At 40.7% G+C, this 16,272-nt stretch overlaps 1 protein-coding gene across 27 annotated transcripts in view; it reads left to right on the top strand.

The window, feature by feature from the left end:
- Positions 1 to 16,272, top strand: part of BCL2L13 (BCL2 like 13) — a 96,973-nt gene that overhangs the window by 64,840 nt on the left and 15,861 nt on the right. For 20 of the 27 annotated variants that reach the window (XR_012419030.1, XR_012419031.1, XR_012419028.1 and 17 more), the window contains one exon: positions 6,177 to 6,320. The exons of 6 other annotated variants lie outside the window; for them this stretch is intronic. Coding sequence is in view for 16 of the 21 variants with exons in the window: in XM_074004515.1 (XP_073860616.1) it covers positions 6,177 to 6,320 (144 nt within the window). In the remaining 5 variants the exon portion in view is untranslated. Of the gene's footprint in view, positions 1 to 6,176; positions 6,321 to 11,859; positions 11,905 to 16,272 lie in introns of those variants that run through there. One more of the 27 variants, XM_074004529.1, reaches the window with a different exon arrangement.

The following is a 16,272-nucleotide window of genomic DNA, read 5'->3' as shown; positions in this document are numbered from 1 at the left end:
AAATAACTGGTTTTTTGATTAATGCTGCAAGGTTCTGCTTGGCTCAAAATTATGGTCCTATAGTATGGCCCCTTCCTTTCTGTCCCAATTTTCCCATCATTTCTTCATTTCTCTGTGTTAGACATGCCGTTTACCTCCAGAAGGTTATATATTTATTAACACGTGATTGTGTCTTGGGGAAGAAGAATAAAGACTTCACTTGGGAGGTAGCCTCTTCCTGTTCTCTTAGATGAATAATACCATTGATGTTTTATAACTTACACAGTGTCTCGTGTCACATACCATTTGAACATCCCAACCGTCTTTGCAGAAGACAGAATAGATTTTATTATTATTTAGCTAGTTAGGTAGGTAATCAGAAAGAAAAGTTCAATGACTTGCCTAGAATCCCTTGACCAGTAAATATTGGAACCAACACTAGAACTAAGATCTGATTCTAGCTTCTATTTTTTCCACGGTACATATTGCCTATCTACGATCTTAGACTGTATTACCTGCTTAGCACCTTGAGAAGGCAGGGTGTAGGGGGATGCAGTATGGGGTGGCTCCGTGCAATATGAGAAAGAAGGGCAGCCTTGAGGGATACAGTGCTGGAGATGAGAAAATTCAGGACTGTTACTTTTACAGACACCTACCTCTATGAAGAATTGTCTGTCATGAGTCAGACATGTGACCTTATGTACCTAATTGATGTATATTAGATACATAACCAAACTTGTTTCAGATTTTAGCTTTGCCATGGACAGGATGTGTGTCTGTGGGCAGGTTCTCTTTAAAAAAAAAAAAAAAATTACGGCCGGGTGTGGTGGCTCATGCCTGTAATCCCAGCACTTTGGGAGGCCGAGGCGGGCGGATCACCTGAGGTTGGGAGTTCACAACCAGCCTGACCAACATGGAGAACCCCCATCTCTACTAAAAATACAAAATTAGCCGGGCATGGTCGTGCATGCCTGTAGTCCCAGCTACTCAGGAGGCTGAGGCAGGAGAATCGCTTGAACCTGGGAGTTGGAGGTTGCAGTGAGCCAAGATTGCGCCATTGCATTCCAGCCTGGGCAACAAGAGTGAAACTCCGTCTCAAAAAAAAAAATTTCAACTTTTATTTTAGATTCAGGGGACATGTATGTGCAGGTTTGTTATAGGAAGGTCTCTGAATCTTAGTTTTCTCATTTGTGAAATGGGAAACAATACTAGCCTCGTAAGTTTTATTAGAATTAAATGAGATAATAAATGTTCAGTACTTATTAAGCATATTATCAGGCACCATAGTAAAGCTCAGTAAACAGCAGCTATTAGCTTTAACACGTGGTACCTTATTCTCAAATGGTCACTATTAATAGAATATTAGTATGTTGCCTGTCAGTACATAATTTGTTAAGATATCTATTTGCCTTGTTTGCTTTTTGGAATAAGAGAAAATATTCTCTCTGATATAGACATTTGAAATAGATTTATTTTATTTATTTATTTATTTTTGAGATGGAGTCTAACTCTGTCGCCCAGGCTGAAGTGCAGTGGCATGATCTTGGCTCACTGCAGCCTCCGCCTCCTAGGTTCAAGCAGTTCTCCTGCTTCAGCCTCCCGAGTAGCTGGGATTATAGGTACCCGCTACCACGCCCAGCTAATTTTTGTATTCTCAGTAGAGATGGGGTTTCACTGTGTTGGCGGCCAGGCTGGTCTCAAACTCCTGACCTTGTGATCTGCCACTCACCTCAACCTCCCAAATTGCTGGGATTACAAGTGTGAGCCACTATGCCCAGCCTTTTGTTGTTGTTGTTGTTTTTGGAGTCTCGCTTTGTTGCCCAGCCTGGAGTACAGTGGTGCAATCTCGGCTCACTGCAGCCTCTGCCTCCCGGGTTCAAGCAGTTCTCCTGCCTCAGCCTCCCAAGTAGCTGGGCTTGCAGGTGCCCACCATTACACCCAGCTAATTTTTGTACTTTTAGTAGAGACAGGGTTCGCCATGTTGGCCAGGCTGGTCTCAAACCCCTGACTTCAGGTGATCTACCTGCCTTGTCCTACCAAAGTGCTGGGATTACACGCATGAGCCACCCTACCCGGCCTGAAATATATTTTATAAAGGGCCGGATGCAGTACAGTAACTCACACCTGTAATCCCAGCACTTTGGGAGGCTGAGGCAGGATGATCGCTTGAGCCCAGAAGTTCGAGACCAGCCTGGGCAACATAGCAAGACCCTGTCTCTTAAAAAAAAAAAACCCAGACATGGTGGTGTGCACCTGTATTCTGAGCTATTTGGGAGGCCGAGGTGGGAGGATGGCTTGAGCCTAGGAGGTGGAGGTTGCAGTGAGCCGAGATCGTGCCACTGTATTCCAGCCTGCACAACAGCGCCAGACTGTTTCAGAAAAAAAAGAAAAGAAAGCCCATACCTATTAGTAGTCACTCTGCCTATTAGTAGTTACTCCCCATTTCCTTTCCTGCTCCTCCCAGCCCACAGCAACAATGACTCTACTTTCTGTCTTAATGAATTTGTCTGTTCTGGACATTTCAAATAAATGGAGTAAATAATATGTGCCTGAAGTCTCTTTTAATATGTAGACTTATCCTCCCTCTTTTTTTTCTCTCTTTAATTTAGTTACAAGTTATTTTTCCTGAAAAATTTTCTAATTTCTGGATTTAATTGACTATATCACTGAGATACCACTTAACATATTCTTCTGTGTCTGTATTTCCTTCCTGATCAGATTCAGGTTCAATCTTTTTGGCAAGAATACCTAATGGGTGGTTTTATCTGTTTCCTATTGCATCACACTGGGTGACATATAATATCTGGTTGTCTCTTACACTGTATTTTGAAGCACACAAATCAAAGACAAACCTAATCGGTGAATTCGGTATAGATAAAATTTGTAGAATATGATTTTTTTTTTTTTTTTTTTTTTTGAGACGGAGTCTCGCTCTGTCGCCCAGGCTGGAGTGCAGTGGCCGCATCTCAGCTCACTGCAAGCTCCGCCTCCCGGGTCTACGCCATTCTCCTGCCTCAGCCTCCCGAGTAGCTGGGACTACAGGCGCCCGCCACCTCACCCGGCTAGTTTTTTGTATTTTTTAGTAGAGACGGGGTTTCACCGTATTAGCCAGGCTGGTCTCGATCTCCTGACCTTGTGATCCGCCCGTCTCGGCCTCCCAAAGTGCTGGGATTACAGGCTTGAGCCACCGCGCCCGGCCAATATGATTTTTATTAGAACTGTTAAGTCACAGAAGGATTAAATAGATTGGTGGAGCAAAATATGTCACTGTTATCATAAATATTCGTTGTAATGAAAGGGACTCTCAGAGCTGTAAGTTAGTATGCTTCATTTCTATACCAAGCAAGCTCATATATTCTTTAATAAAAGGATAATGTCACTGAATTTAAGTAGGTCTAACCTGTTAAAGAGACCACATAGTGTTTGAAGAGATGTCAGGAGATTAAATAAGTGTGTGGATAAAGGTAAGCCAGTGGAGGTAATCTGTTTTGATGGCCAAAAATACTTTAGCATTTCATTGCAAAAACAGTTGAAGAAAAAAAAAATTATATATGATGTGGGGATTACTGTTATCCAGTAAGGAAATGACTTTTAAGAAAGAATCAAAGATAAAACTGTTTGCTGACTTTTTAGACCTAGACATGTGAATCGTGGGTTCTTCTAGGAGTGGATGCCTGGGGATCTAGTTTTGTTTTAACATTTAAAAAAATAATGTGGGAGGGAAGAGTCCAAAAAAAATCAGTTGTGCAGATTATGTAAAATTCTTGTGGATGGTAAAATGTCAGATTGATGGAGGTCAGTTGTAGAATTAACTCATGGAGCTTTGTGTGTAGGATTATGTGTAAATCCTCTTAGGATTTAGCTGCTTAAAGACAATCTAAATGGTACAGTGGCCTTGGACGTCATCATACAGGTCCCTGAAGATAGCATGCCAAATAGGTAAGCCTGGTATATGGTAGTCATTTAATAGCTGTATGAGGAATGAAGGGAAAAAAAATGAGTCATCTGACATAGCATGTACCACCAAGAAGCGTATTACCAACCACATAGAAAATGTCCATCCTGAAAAATGACGTTTCTGCACTGTGGTTACTGCGTTTCAAGAAAGATATTGGAATAGGGAAGATCCAGAAAAGGGAACTTAAGTGATCAAATGGATCACTTTGCATTGCAATGGAGCAATGGCCATATGAAAAACAGAATAAGAGAATAGTGGATTTCAGACTGGAAGTCTAGTGAGTGAGGCTTTTCACTCCTCTTCCAGGAGTGAAAGAGAATTGCAGATTTATCACTAGATTCTTACGTAGTAAAACTAGGGTGTCTGCTTTTCGATATATGAAAGAGTTAAATTTGGAACACATAAAACTTACTGGTATTTTGTATAACAAGCATAAAATATTTACAACTTATTTCCCCAAGAGGTAATAGAGCTTAAATATGAATAACTTTAAAATGTTATAGTATCATGGATTATTATGGGAAATTAGAATGTTTTGAAGTCCAGGACATCCCAGACCTTTAAGTTGATACACAGATTAGCACCACTGGTTCATGAGCCACTCCTTACCTGCTGCTACCCACGGCAAAATATAAACAGTTTTTTGTTTGTTTGTGTAATAGTGTAAGTTTTCTTATTGTGGAAATGCCTAATGTGTTCTTCCTTATCGCCCTATGCTACTCCATCAGTGTTAAGAAGGAGTTTTCAATATATTTTGGGCTGGAGCGCCTTGAGAATGTGAAGAAGTAAAGACATTATGTGTTCACTGCATTCTTCCTTTCAGATTTTGATAGAGATTCCCCCAGGGCTGCTTTCTTTTCCTTTCTTTAGAAGCCAAGGAATGTTAGTTTGAAATATAAAACTCATTGTTTTTTGTTTGTCCTCCTGCAGAAGTATTTTGTCGTCCCTCGGTTATTTCCTTGGTAGTCTGCTAACAAGAAACTGGAATTGGTTTCATTTCCTTTTGCATTCCTTTTCCAGGCATATGGACCTCTTGATGTTTTAGACAAAACAGACTGCATGCAGATGGCTACCTGAATACTTAGTTTTTTATCAATATGCATTTTTTTTTAAAGGAAGACAGGGACTCTAGTTAGTTTCTGTTGTAATTTTTAATGACTTTTAAGTATTGAGCCACATGGTTATTAGGTGTAGATTGTAATGGCATCTTTTATGTTTGACTTTTGATGAGTTTTGCAAGATAGCTCTTAATTTTTAAAAGTTCTTATTTCCAAATAATAAAAGCACTTGGTACAAAGTACAAAAAAGTACAGAAAGATAGGCTTTGAAAAATAAAAGTTTTCTCTCATCCTTGTTGCCAGTCACCTAGTTCCTTTTAGGCAACCAGTATTACCAGTTTCTTGCGAATTTTTCTGGAGATACTGTAGGATTATATAAACATATATATTTGTATATGTTTTTATTATGCAAATGGTACTGTATATATTCTTCTATAACTTGCCTTTTTTCACTTAAAGTAAATCCTGGTGATTGGGTAGTAAGCGATCGAAGTCTTTTTAACAGCTGCATATTTTACTGGATGATGATAATTTATTTAACTAGTCCCTGTTGGGTTGTTTTTCTAGTTTTCTGCTATTATAAATAATGCTTCAGGCTGGGCACAGTGGCACAAGCCCATAATCCCAGCACTTTGGGAGGCCGAGGTGGGCAGGTCACTTGAGGCCAGGAGTTTGAGACCAGCCTGGCCAACATGGTGAAACCCTGTCTCTACTTAAAATACAAAAATTAGCCAGGCGTCATGGTGGACACTTGTAATCCCAGCTACTCAGGAGGCTGAGCAGAGAATTGCTTGAACCTGAGAGGCGGAGGCTGCAGTGAGCCGAGATTGTACCACTGCCTGGGCGAAAGAGCAAGACTCCATCTCAAAAAAAAAAAAAAAAAAAGAAAAAAATTAATTAATAATGCCTCAGTGAATTTCCTTCTATATATGTTATTTCTCACACACACATACAGGCACACACATGCCTAATTATTTTCAATAACTATTTCTACCTCCCTATTGTATAAAACCTACATACAGTATTCACAAAAGTCCCAATAGAAGTTACTGTTTTATTTCCTTTATATAATGAAAGTAAAATACCTTAATGATGCATTTAATTTTCTAGTAGTTGAACATATAAAACACATTGTAAGAATTTCAGTGTGGTTTTTTTATTCTCTCATCTTTGCATCGAAGATTTTGGTGCCTCTGGTTTTGCTACGACACATGCTTTTGGAATTGACAAGACGTGGTCAAGAACCTTTGAGTGCACTGCTGCAGTTTGGCGTGACATACCTGGAGGACTATTCGGCAGAGTACATCATTCAGCAAGGTGGCTGGGTATGAGCTGTTATATATTAAAAATATTTTCTTGAAAACAAATTAGGTTCATTGTTGTTGTTGTTTTGCTTAAGAGATGGGTTCTTGCTGTGTTGTCCGGGCTGGAGTGCAGCGTCTAATAGCAGACGCTCTCATGCAGGCTTCAGTCTCAAACTCCTGGGCTCAAGTGATCCAGCCTCAGGTCCTGAATAGTCAGGAGCACAGGCTGGGACTATAGGTGCCCACCACTGTGCCATGCTCTATCCTATTTTTTGATATGTAATTATTATTATTATTCAGTTTGTTCGGTTGTTTTCAAATTTTCCTTATATGTTCTTTGACCCTTGAATTACTTGGAAATTATTTTTAATTTCCAAATATTTACGGGTTTAAAAATTTTCTTTTCAATTACTAATTCTGTTTCATCAGAAAGCACGGCCATCATGGCATTAAAACTTGAGTTATGGCCTACTATCATGATCAATTTTAAAGAATATATATATATATATATATATATATATAGGGCTGGGCGCAGTGGTGCACATCTGTAATCCCAGTGCTTTGGGAGGCTGAGGTGGGTGAATCACCTGAGGTCAGGAGTTCAAGACCAGCCTGGTCAACATGACGAAACCCTGTCTGTACAAAAAAATACAAAAAATTAACCGGGTATGGTGGCATGTGCCTGTAATCCCAGCTACTCAGGAGGCCGAGGCAGGAGAATCACTTGAACCCGGGAGGCAGAGGTTGCAGTGAGCCAAGATAGCGCCACTTCACTCCAGCCTGGGCGACAGAGCAATAACAACAACAAATATATATATATATATTTTATGCGTGTTTCAGGAGAACATATATTCTCTAATTGTTGGTGCAGAGGTCTGTACGTGTCCATTCACATTTAATCAGTCTTAATAATTATGTATTTTAAATCTTTCAGTCATTTCCAATTTTTTTGTCTAATTATTTGCTAAGAGAGACATGTTCAGATTTGCTACTATGGTGGTAGATTTTCCATTTTCCCTTTAGTTCTGTCAATTGTAGGTGACTAAAAGTTGTAATTATCAACCCTTGGTGAATTGAATGTTTTATTATTACAGTTATGGACTTTGTCTCTAGAAATGTTTTTTGTCCTAAAATCTATTTTTTTTCTTTCTAAATAATCCAGCCCAAAATGTCAAATATCCCTTTGATATTAAAGGATATCTTTAATTTCTCTCAATAATACTTGATAGTTTTAAATGTAGAAGTATTGTACAATATGGGCTTCCTTCCACATCGTACTTGAAACGTACTTATTTCTATTTTTGTTTTTAAAATATTTATTTATTTTTTTAAATAAAAAGAGACAGGGTCTTTCTCTGTTGCCCAGGCTGATCTCAAACTCTTTAGCTGAAGCAGTCTTCTGCCTTGGCCTCCCAAAGTGCTAGGATTAGAGGTGTGAGCCACCACGCCCGGCTGTGTTTCTTTTTTAACAGTAGTTAAATAGTTTGGATGAACCATATTTTTTTTAAACTTTCCTGAAGGAGTGAAGACTGTTTGAAATCCTTCTGTATTAAAAATGACATTAATGAAAATCCTTGCCAAATAAATGTATATGCTCGAGACCTGATTATAGCTTCTGGTTAGGATTTCATGTCTTACTTAGCTGAACTGAACCTTCTCTCCCTTCCTCCCTCTGTCCCTCTCTCCTCTTATTTTTTTTTTTTTTTTTTTTTTTTTTTGTGAGGACGGAGTCTCACTCTGTTGCTAGGCTGGAGTACAGTGGCACAATCTCAGCTCACTGCAACCTCCGCCTCCTGAGTTCAAGCGGTTCTCATGCCTCAGCCTCCCGAGTAGCTGGGACTACAGGCGCCTGCCACCACGCCCTGCTAATTTTTGTGTTTTTAGTAGAGACGGGGTTTCGCCATGTTGACCAGGATGGTCTGAATCTCTTGACCTTGTGATCTGCCTGCCTCAGCTTCCCAAAGTGCTGGGATTACAGGCATGAGCCACTATGCCCGGCCTCTCCTCTTATTCTTTAAAATATCAGTATATCCATCCCAGCATTTGTATCTGTATTTTATCTTTTTATTTCAATTTGTCTTGTTCCAAGCAGTCATTCCTCATTCAGCCATGTATTGAGCACCTGCTGCATACTGTGCCCTGTTCTAGGTTCTCAGTAGAGAGCTGTCAGCAGAGCGTTTCCTTGACCCGAGATAGATGACACTCTAATGGAGAGAGACCACAGTGAAGATGTGTAGTGTATCTTCATACACTACAGGGAGTTACGTGCTGTGACAACAACGCAGGGAGACACATGATGTAGGGGTCAGAGTTTTTATATTACTCAGGGGAGGCTGCACTGAGGAAGTGACATTTATTTGGACTTCACTCATCTCCATGGGTTAATTTCTGTTTATCATTTTAGTCTTTTCCGTTCTTGCTCCCGGGTTTTTTTCTTTCTTTCTTTGGGCCTAGAAATGTTTTTTAAGCCGGGCGCGGTGGCTCACGCCTGTAATCCCAGCACTTTGGGAGGCTGAGGTGGGCGGATCATGAGGTCAGGAGATCGAGACCACGGTGAAACCCCGTCTCTACTAAAAATACAAAAAATTGGCCGGGTGCGGTGGCAGGCGCCTGTGGTCCCAGCTACTCAGGAGGCTGAGGCAGGAGAATGGTGTGAACCCAGGAGGCGGAGCTTGCAGTGAGCCGAGGTCGAGATCTCGCCACTGCGCTCCAGCCTGGGCTACAGAGCGAGACTCCGTCCCAAAAAAAAAAAAAAAAGAAATGTTTTTTAAGTTTACTTGTTGTAATTTGCTCAACAGTCAGTGATTCCGTAGAGAGAGTACTTTTCATAAAGTATGCTCCTCAGTATTGTTTTTTAGCCACTATGCATCTGAGGGTTTGAGTTAATTTTTAAAATGTGTAAATTTAATTACTATGGATACTAGTATCGAACATACTAGGTTTATGTGTTTGGCAAATGCTTACTGAAGAAAATCCTGAGCATTTGTCTTAGGAAAATAAAAATATTTTTTGAGCTGTTCTTAAAAATAAGAATTGTGACAATTTATTGTTATTGTTGTCTTCCTACTTTAATACTTTTTAAAAGCGTTTGCCAGTGTAGTGTATGGTTTGTGTGATAGCCAGGAGACATCCCAGGTTAACTGTCACTTATCCCATATGGTGCTTTACAACAAAGGAAGAAAAATGCAGGGAATATTATGCACTCCCTTCTCGACTTTCAGTTTTATGACGATGTACATCCAGGTTTGTTTGGTGATTGTAATTTGTTACAGAGAAAATAAGTATATTATTCAACTCCAGTATCTGTGCAAAAAGAAAAGATCTACTGCCTGGATAACTAGTTCATTAATACTTCTTTTTTTTTTTTTTTTTTTTTTTTTTTAGAACAGTCTTGCTCTGTCATCCTGGCTTGAGTGCAGTGGCACAATTGCAGCCCACTGCAACCTCTGCCTCCCAGGTTCAAGCTATTCTTGTGCCTCGGCCTCCTGAGTAGCTGAGTTTACAGGTGTGCGCCACTATGACCAGCTACTTTTTGTATTTTTAGTAGAGATAGAGTTTCGCCATGTTGGCAGGCTGGTCTCAAACTCCTGACCTCAGGTGATCCACCCACCTAGGCCTCCCAAAGTGCTGGGATTACAGGCGTGAGCCACTGCACCTGGCCTTCATTAATATTTCCAATGTGTTTTATCTCTAAATTTGAATGTCCAATCTGTATTTCACATTGTTCAGTCTAAGCTCTCCATTTGCTTGTGTTTAAAACTAAGATATTAGGCTGGGTGCGGTGGCTCATCCCTATAATCCCAGCACTTCGGGAGGCCGAGGTGGGCAGATCACCTGAGGTCAGGAGTTTGAGACTATCCTGGCCAACATGGTGAGACCCCATCTCTACTAAAAATACAAAAATTATCTGGGTGTGATGGCAAGCACCTGTAATCTTAGCTACTTGGGAGGCTAAGGCAGGAGAATTGCTTGAACTAGAGAGGCAGAGATTTCAGTGAGCCAAGATCACGCCATTGCACTTCAGCCTGGGAAACAAGAGTGAAACTCTGTCTCCCAAAAAAAAAAAAAAAAAAAAACCACCAAGAAACTGCTTTTTTTTTTTTTGAGATGGAATCTTGCTCTGTCGCCCAGGCTGGAGTGCAGTGGCATGATCTCAGCTCACTGCAAGCTCCGCCTCCCGGGTTCATGCTATTCTCCTGCCTCAGCCTCCCGAGTAGCTGGGATTACAGGCACCCACCACCACGCCTGGCTAATTTTTTGTATTTTTAGTAGAGACAGGGTTTCACCGTGTTAGCCAGGATGGTCTCAATCTCCTGAACTTGTGATTCGCCCTTGTTGGCCTCCCAAAGTGCTGGGATTACAGACGTGAGCCACTGCGCCTGGCCGATACTGCTTTTTTTTTTAATGCCAGTTGGTGAAAATGTATCCGGTGACATAAGCTGTCAACCTGAATCTCCTTAAGATACTTCGTGTTGAACATTACATTGACAGCTCTTAAAACCCTTCCAGAAGAGAATCATTTGACCACATGATACTGCTTGTCTGTTATATAAAGCCTGTGGTATGATTTCCACGGGGAATGTATTTGTCTTTAGTCACTTGAACACAACATCAAGTGAAACAAACTGCCTATTTCTCAAAGTGCAGCTGCTTTTGAAAACCTGCAGCAGAGGATGTGGTGCCAGCAGCCATAATCTGTTGGATTAATGGAGTGATAGCACATTGTCAGTTAGGAACAGGCAGGCTTTGGACATACAGATTTGAAGGAGAAAAATAATATTTTGTTTTCTGAATTATTAGCAGAAATGTCTAGGACTTAGAGACAGTGTCTTGCCTTGTTGCCCTGGCTGGAGTACAGTGGCATGATCATGGTTCACTGCAGCCTCAACTTCCTGGGTTTGTGAACCTCCCACCTCAGCCTCCCTAGTAGCTGGGACCACAAGTGTGCATGCACTACCACACTTGGCTTATTTTTTGCAGAGAGAAGGTTTCACTATGTTGCCCAAGCTGGTCTCAAACTCCTGGCCTCAAGCAATCCTCCCTCCTTGGCCTCCCAAAATGCTGGGATTACAGGCATGCACCACCTTGCCCAGCCTGTTTTCTCTTTCTACCTTGTTTTTTTTTTTTCACTCTGCCTTTTTTCAGCGAATGATGAATTGAGAAAAGGATTAGAAATCACAAGATTTGTTTCTTGCCCCAGCTCTGCCAAATACTAGCCCTGTGTTTTGGAAGGATTGGTTTAACTTCTCTGAACCTCAGTTTCAACTACAAAAAGAGAAGAATAGCTTCTCTATCTCACAAAATAATGATGTGAAAGTGTTTTGTGAAAATGTTACATTTTTACAAATGCAGGTTTTCACATGTGTCTCTGAAGAGTGTGGGCTTTCTTTCCTTCTCCTTAAGCCTGATCACCGTTTCCTCTTAGTTTCAGTTCTGACTTTTATTTGCCCTGCAGCCCAGTGAGGGCACAGACTGGTTCATGTGCTATGATTCTCCCTGAGTCATCCTTGCTCCCTCCCTCCTCATTCTCTTTCATTTCCTGGGCTTGTGTTGCTACGTTGGAAGTAAGTCTGTCTCCTGGAAAGGGCAGAGCAAGTCCACTGTGGTAAGGCTTGTATTTTACTTTCTCCATCGTCACATGCTAAATACTTCCTGTGAAAGATTTGCTTTTAGATTACATAAAAGATTATTGGAGGAAATGTCATCTAATGTCTATTGTAATATTTAAGTATTTTGAATAAAATTAATCTGTCATTTTCTTTTGACATGAAGCTTCTGATTTTAGAATAGGTTTTTGTTTGTTTAATCTAGGATATTTAAAGACTATCTCTTGGAAGCTTTTAGGTTAATAATTTGTTAGAATAGTTTTCATATTGTGGGAGCTGACACAAAGGAGATGATCTGAAATTAATGAAGTGGGTTGCAGCTAAAATCAATTTAGTAAGACTAAGTACTGTTTTGGGAAATCTGCCTGCTGTATATGTGGGTGTGGATGTTTACTGTGTTATACTTTGAAACGTATTTTTTGTGGATCTTCCTCATCGTGTTGGGTGGAAAATTACTTCTGTGTAATTTCTTCAACACAGTCCATTTTCTTATTTTAGGTTAATAGTGATCTGAGGCATTTGGTTATAAGGGTCTAAAGCAGTGATCTGTTTCCATTTTGTAACTTCGAGGGCTCAAAAATATAAAACCAGCTGGTTGATCCCAGCTAGTTGTATATTTTTGAGCCCTCGAAGTTACAAAATGTCAGTGGAGCCTTTGTGTGTTTTATGTCAGTGTAGCCAAAGGGATGGATACTCCCAACATGACAGATATTTTGTATTAACAATGATTTAGGTTGTCAGAATTGTTCTAAGGCTACTTGTAGATGTTTTTCTAATATAAGTTGTAATTAGTGTATTATCCAAAACAGCTCTTTTTCTTGACAGGTAGATATATGAAGTCTGAGAAGTAATGACAGAGGTTTGTTGGCATAAATCTTAAGGTAAAACGGGTCCTTAGACGAGTTTACCAATGTAGATGGGCTTTGGAATTTTGCCAAAGCTTCTTCAGATGGAAAAGTTCATAGGAGCTCAGCGCAGCAGCAGCTATGTCTCAGAAGGTAAAATATTGCTTGAGGTGGCAGAATAATTTGTAATTGATGTGACCCCCTGCCCCCACCAAAAAAAAAAGTGAAACAAAAAAATTTAGACATCATGATGCAGCCAATTTTTCTAATAGTTCTTTGAGCGATTGTCAACCTGATTTTTACTTAGTTCCTACCACCAAAGTAATGTTTGCATTTTATTTTATATTTATTTTGATATATTCCTTTACTTAGTTTTTTACTTAGTTCCTACCACCAAAACAAAGTTATATTTGTGTTTTATTTTACATTTATTTTGATATATTCCTTTTATCTACGTGTTTCTTCTCTACTTCCCTTTTTAATTGAAGAGTTTAATGCATATATCTTTGTGTGTTTGCTTGAAAAAAACACCAAGAATAACATGCTCTATCTATGAATACTTCTGGCCATTAACTCAAAAGGCACTCTGTTACAGAAATCAATCAGGGACTTCACCTAAGAGGCAGGACAGCATAATTGGTAAAAATGTGGACCCTGGAGGCAAACTGCCTGGGTTTGAATCCCAGCTTTATTACTTTGGGAAAACTACTTATCTTATTTACTTGTTTTGGTTTCCATGTCTGTGGAATGGAAATAACAATAATCCTCTCATAGCATTGTTATGAGGTTTAAATAGATTAATTTAAGTGAAGTCTTTAGAAGGGCACATGATAAGAATTACATAAGGGTTACCTATTGTTACTATCCAATTTGTCATAGCAAGCTAAAGGACCTTGGGCAAGTTACTCAACCCCTCTGGCATCATTTATTTAAGAACAATAACAAGACATAGCTCTCTGCTTCTTTGTGCATATTTAACTCATGGTTTATCCCAGCTAGTTTTATATTTTTGAGCCCTTGAAATTACTCCTTTGCATTTTATGTCAGTGAAGCCAAAGAGGTAGATACTCTCAGCAATACAAATATTTTGTATTAAAAAAAATTTAGATCGTTAGAATGATTCCGAGGCTACTTGTAGATGTTATTCTTCTAATATGATAAGTTGTAAGTAAGATATTATCCAAAACAGCTCTTTTTATTTTAGTGAAAGCCTGCTCTTCATTATGACAGTAATTATTAAGAGAGGCTCAGCCGGGCACGGTGGCTCACGCCTGTAGTCCCAGCACTTTGAGAGGCCAAGGTGGGCGGATCATAAGACCAGGAGATCGAGACCATCCTGGCTAACACTGTGAAAGCCCGTCTCTACTAAAAATACAAGAAATTAGCCGGGCGTGGTGGCCGGTGCCTGTAGTCCCAGCTACTCAGGAGGCTGAGGCAGGAGAATGGCGTGAACCCGGGAGGCGGAGCTTGCAGTGAGCCGAGATCATGCCACTGCACTCCAGCCTGGGTGACAGAACGAGACTCCGTCTCAAAAAGAAAAAAAAGAAGCTCCAGCCCGGTGACATGGCAAAACCCTGTCTCAAAAATACAAAATTGAGGCTGGACGTGGTGGCTCATGCCTGTAATCCCAACACTTTGGGAGGCCAAGATGGGCAGATCACCTAAGGTCCAGAGTTCGAGACCAGGCTCGCCAACATGGTGAAACCCTGTCTCTACTAAAAATACAAAAATTAGCCGGGCATGGTGGTGCATGCCTGTAGTCCCAGCTACTCAGGAGGCTGAGGCAGGAGAATTGCTTGAACCCGGGAGAAATAAATAAAATAAAATAAAATAAAATAGATAAAAATAGAAAAATTAGCCATGCATGGTGGTGGGTTCCTATAATCCCAATTACTCAGGTGACTGAGGCAGGAGAATCGCTTGAACCCAGATTGTAGAACCTAGGAGCTGAAATCGTGCTGCTGCACTCCAGCCTGGGCAACAGAGCGAGACTCAGTCACAAAACAGAACAAAAGAAAACATTGACCGGGTGCAGTGGCTCACTCCTGTATTCCCAGCACTTTGGGAGGCTGAGGCAGGTAGATTGCCCAAGTCCAGGAGCTCAAGACCAGCCTGGACAACATGGTGAGTGAGACTTCGTCTCTACAAAAAATATGAAAATTAACTGGGAGTAATCTGTGGTCCTAGTTACTCAGGAGACTGGGGCGGGAGGATCACCTGAGCCTGGGAGGTCAAGGCTGCAGTAAGCCAAGATTGTGCCACTGACCTCCAGCCTAGGTGATAGAGTAAGACCTTGTCTTAAAAAAAAAAAAAAAGACTGCTATTTTTATATTTTTGTTTGATGTGGATTGATCCTCAGGAGTAAAAGCTTAGTAATCTGTTCTTTCTTTAAGACTTCTTACATAAGAGCACAGAATGTTTGGTGAATCTTCATTAAAATGTCACATGTCCTAAATACAGAAATACATTGTAAGGTATGGAGGCCATGACAGCAAGACATAAAGCTCTTTAATCTGAATTGACTGGGTGCAGTGGCTCACGCCTGTAAACCCAGCACTTTGGGAGGCCGAGGCAGGCAGATAATTTGAGGTCAGGAATTTGAGGCCAGCCTGGGCAACATGGTGAGACCCCATCTCTGCTAAAAATTAAAAAAAAAAATTAGCCGGGCGTGGTGGCGCACACCTGTAATCTTAGCTACCCTGGAGGCTGAGGCAGGAGAATCCCTTGCACTTGGGAGGCGGAGGTTGCAGTGAGCTGAGATCACGCCACTGCACTCCAGCCTGGGTGACAGAGCTAGACTCGTCTCAAAAAAAGTAAATAAAAATAAAAAATAAATAAATCTGAGTTGGCTTTTAAACAATATATTATGCCAAAGTTGTGATCAGACAAACTTGATCTAGTGTCTTAGATGAGATGAAAAGATCCTCTAGATGTGGAACAAAGAACATTCTTCAGTCTTTTGTTAACTTTGAGCTGTTAAAAATAAGGGGAAAAGCCAGGTGCAGTGGTGCGGTGGCTCATGACTATAATCCCAGCAACTCAAGAGGCTGAGGTGGGAGGATCTGCTGAGCCCAGGGTTTTCAGGCTGTAATGAGTTATGATTATGCCACTGCACTGTAGCCCCTGGGTGACAGAGTGTGACCCTCATTAAAAGATAATAATAAGGGAAAGAGACATTTTACTTTTAATTTTCAGTTTGTTGACTTTTCCCTTATTTCTTCATGATGGGCCTTATTTTTTTTTTGAGACAGGGTTTCACTCTGTTGGCCAGACTGGAGTGCAGTGGCACAGTCATGACTCTCTGTAGCCTTTACCTCCTGGGCTCAAATGATCCTCCCATCTCAGCCTCTCGAGTAGCTGGGGCCACAGGCATGCACCACCACACTCACCGAACTTTTGTATTTTTTTTGTAGAGATGCAGTTTTGCCATGCTGCCCAGGCTGGTCACAAAATCCTGGGCTCAAGTGATCACCTGTCCCCGCCTCCCAAAATGCTAAGGTTACAGGCGTGAGCCACCATGCC

The sequence above is a fragment of the Macaca fascicularis genome, chromosome 10 (assembly GCF_037993035.2).
Source record: "Macaca fascicularis isolate 582-1 chromosome 10, T2T-MFA8v1.1".
NCBI lineage: Eukaryota > Metazoa > Chordata > Mammalia > Primates > Cercopithecidae > Macaca > Macaca fascicularis.
This window is presented reverse-complemented; position numbering and strand designations above follow the sequence as displayed.